This window comes from Muntiacus reevesi, chromosome X (genome assembly GCF_963930625.1).
Source record: "Muntiacus reevesi chromosome X, mMunRee1.1, whole genome shotgun sequence".
Classification (NCBI taxonomy): Eukaryota; Metazoa; Chordata; class Mammalia; order Artiodactyla; family Cervidae; genus Muntiacus; species Muntiacus reevesi.
The window spans coordinates 96,853,450-96,856,120 of NC_089271.1; the positions used below are offsets into that span (position 1 = coordinate 96,853,450).

Below are 2,671 nucleotides of genomic sequence, written 5' to 3' on the forward strand. Positions count from 1 at the left end.
CAGCCTAGGACCTGCGGGATGCCCTAGGCAGGTGTGGCCACATGTGGGGCCCCTCAGCACTTTCTGTCCAGATTTGGGTCTTGTTCTGAATTTCCCTGCAGGTCTCCAAAGGGGAAGGTCCAGGACGTGCTGGTGGAAAAGTGAGCACTACACGTGAGCCCCAATGGGACTACCCACCCCAGATCTGTGGGGACCTCACAGAGTCAACCCCAGCACAGAAGGTCTAGGTCTGTGCCACAGTCTCCCCCCGAGGTGCCCCCTCCATTTGTCTCACAGGGGCTCCAGGAAACAGGAGGCAAACGCGGAGGTCTGAGGCCCATGTCCTGAGGTCAGGGAGCAGAGGACGTCCAGGCAGTGCTGGGAGACAAGGTGAGGTGGGTGCCCTGATTGTGCACAGGAGCTCCCCATCCCAGAACAGAAGGGATCTCAAAATGCTTTAATCCCCCCACCTTGTCAGCCCCAGAACCTTGGGCTGTACTGGCTGTACCCTGGGCCAACGCTTCTCTTCCTCAGTTGACATGGGACTGACTACCAAGGGGGAGCACCCCTGTAATGCCCAAGAGCAGCCCTCAAGGAAGACCAGTAAGGTGGCTTCAGTCAGAACCACCCATGGAGTGTTTCACAACTAGGACCGTTTACACTGTCTCTTTCCCAGGTCAGTGGTCTCCATTTCCCCCATGCCACACTCCCACTGGGCACAAGACCCCATCCGTTATGCCTGTGGTCCCGATGAATGAGTTTTGCACTCCTGAGGAACACCTTCAGGGCCAAATCCAGGCCCAGGGCCCAGTGGAGGTGCAGCTCCTGGGGGTGGAGGCGGAGGATGCCTCAACCCCTCTGGCCACCTCCCCTCCAATCTCATCTTCCTCTGCTACCATGGATGCAGAGATCTTTCTCAAGCAGACTCTGAATGTGATGGTGGCTGATCTAGTCGAGATTGTGTTCCTCAAGTATGGCACCAAGGAGCCAATTTTCCAGGCTGAAATGCTGAATACAGTCCTCAGGTATAACCAGGCCCACTTCCCTGTGGTCTTTCATAAAGCCACACAGTGCCTGCAGTTGGTCTTTGGCCTGGATATGGAAGAGGTGGACCATAGAGAGCACATCTATGTCATGATCCCCACCCTGGGCCGCCTCATGCTCAATAACATGCAGAGGGATGGGCAGAGTATGCCAAAGGCTGGCTTACTGGTTTCCGCCCTGACCCTGATTCTCCTAGCAGGGGACCAGGTCTGTGAGGAGAAAGTCTGGGGAGAACTCAGCAGAATGGGGGCATTTGCTGGGATGCAGCACTACGTCTATGGGGAGCCCAAGGAGCTGCTGACCCAAATATGGGTGCAGGCGGGGTACCTGCAGTACTGTCAGGTGCCTCACAGCCACCCTGCTCACTATGAGTTCCTGTGGGGTACCAGGGCCTATGCAGAGACCAGCAAGCAGCAAGTCAAGGACTATCTGTACAGGGTCCATGGAAGGGGTCCCGGGTTCTTCCCATCCCAGTGTGCAGAGGTGTGAGGGAGGAGGAAGAGGGGCTCTGAGCCAGAGCAGCAGCCAGACCCACATCCAGCAGCTTGTCCTGGAGGAAGGAAGGGAGGCTGATCCTTCCTTCTGCCTTCCCTGTCGTGAGGGCCTGGGCCAGTTGGGGGAAATGTTGTGCTGCATCTTTGGGATCATGTTCTTTACAATGACATGGAGATTGACTTCTGTTTCCTTTAGGAATTTTTCAAATGTTGTTTGTTTTAATAGAAGGCTTAATAAGCTTCAGTGTCTAACTATGTCAATAACGTTGATCACAGTGTGTTTGTGCTCACCCAGTTCAAGAAAAAAAGTTTGCTGTTTTGTAAAAGTGATTGTGAACTCTTTGATTTTATTTTGTAACCCTGGGCAAGATTCCATGGAATGGGAATATAACTCTTTTGGAAATGTGGTATTACTTAGTAAGAATTGAGAAATTAAATATATTTGAGGTAAGTTCATCTATGTTCCTTGTATGTCATTTCATACAGCTAAACTACCTCTGTTCAATTGGATTTTTTCAAGTTATTATTTAAGAAAGTACAAAACACCTGATCTGACTTAATAAGTGCCCTTCTCTGGCTCATTTATTCCACAGACCTTCATGGAGCCTGTGCTCTGTGGAAGGCCCTGTGTTAGCAGTTGGGACACTAGGAAAAGCAGGACTCCCCAACACCTAGAGCAATGATTTAAGAGCTGCAGTCACATGAAGAAGGTAGAGAGATGTCCCCTAGTTTCACAGAACAAGGTAACTGGGAAAGGGCAGTGAGGGTCCAGGAGGAGCACTCGAGTGTTGTGCCTGAGCCAGGGTGTTTTGGGACTTTGGGAAGCTGGGTTCATTCTGTGAGAGGTGATGGTAATGAACCTGGGTGGTGGCAGCAGCCAGAGCTATACACAGTATCTTATGGGTGAGAAGAATACCTGAAATGGGACATACACATTAGAAGATCCTCCTCTGTCCTAGATAAATTTCTTGGGGCAGGAAGGGAAGTTATACTATGGTCAGGAACAGTTAGACACTTGTTTATGCTGCTTGATCTAAGTACACCAAATGTTTTCAAAATGGGGAGGGGTGAGTGGACTTTGATTTGCTGCACAATCTACTCAAATCTTGGAGAATACAGTTGAAGAAATATTGGTAAGCACCCCCAAACTCTTG

At 50.8% G+C, this 2,671-nt stretch overlaps 1 protein-coding gene across 1 annotated transcript; it reads left to right on the plus strand.

Moving 5' to 3' along the window:
* The first annotated feature begins 714 nt into the window (after positions 1–714).
* Positions 715–1,512, plus strand: LOC136154605 (melanoma-associated antigen 10-like). Its single transcript, XM_065916813.1, has one exon. The coding sequence runs from the start codon at positions 715–717 to the stop codon at positions 1,510–1,512; it is 798 nt and encodes a 265-aa protein (XP_065772885.1).
* Positions 1,513–2,671: the final 1,159 nt, after the last annotated feature.

Coding starts and splice junctions, on each gene's coding strand:
- LOC136154605 (XM_065916813.1), top strand. CDS start 715: ATGCCTGTGGTCCCGATGAATGAGTTTTGCACTCCTGAGGAACACCTT.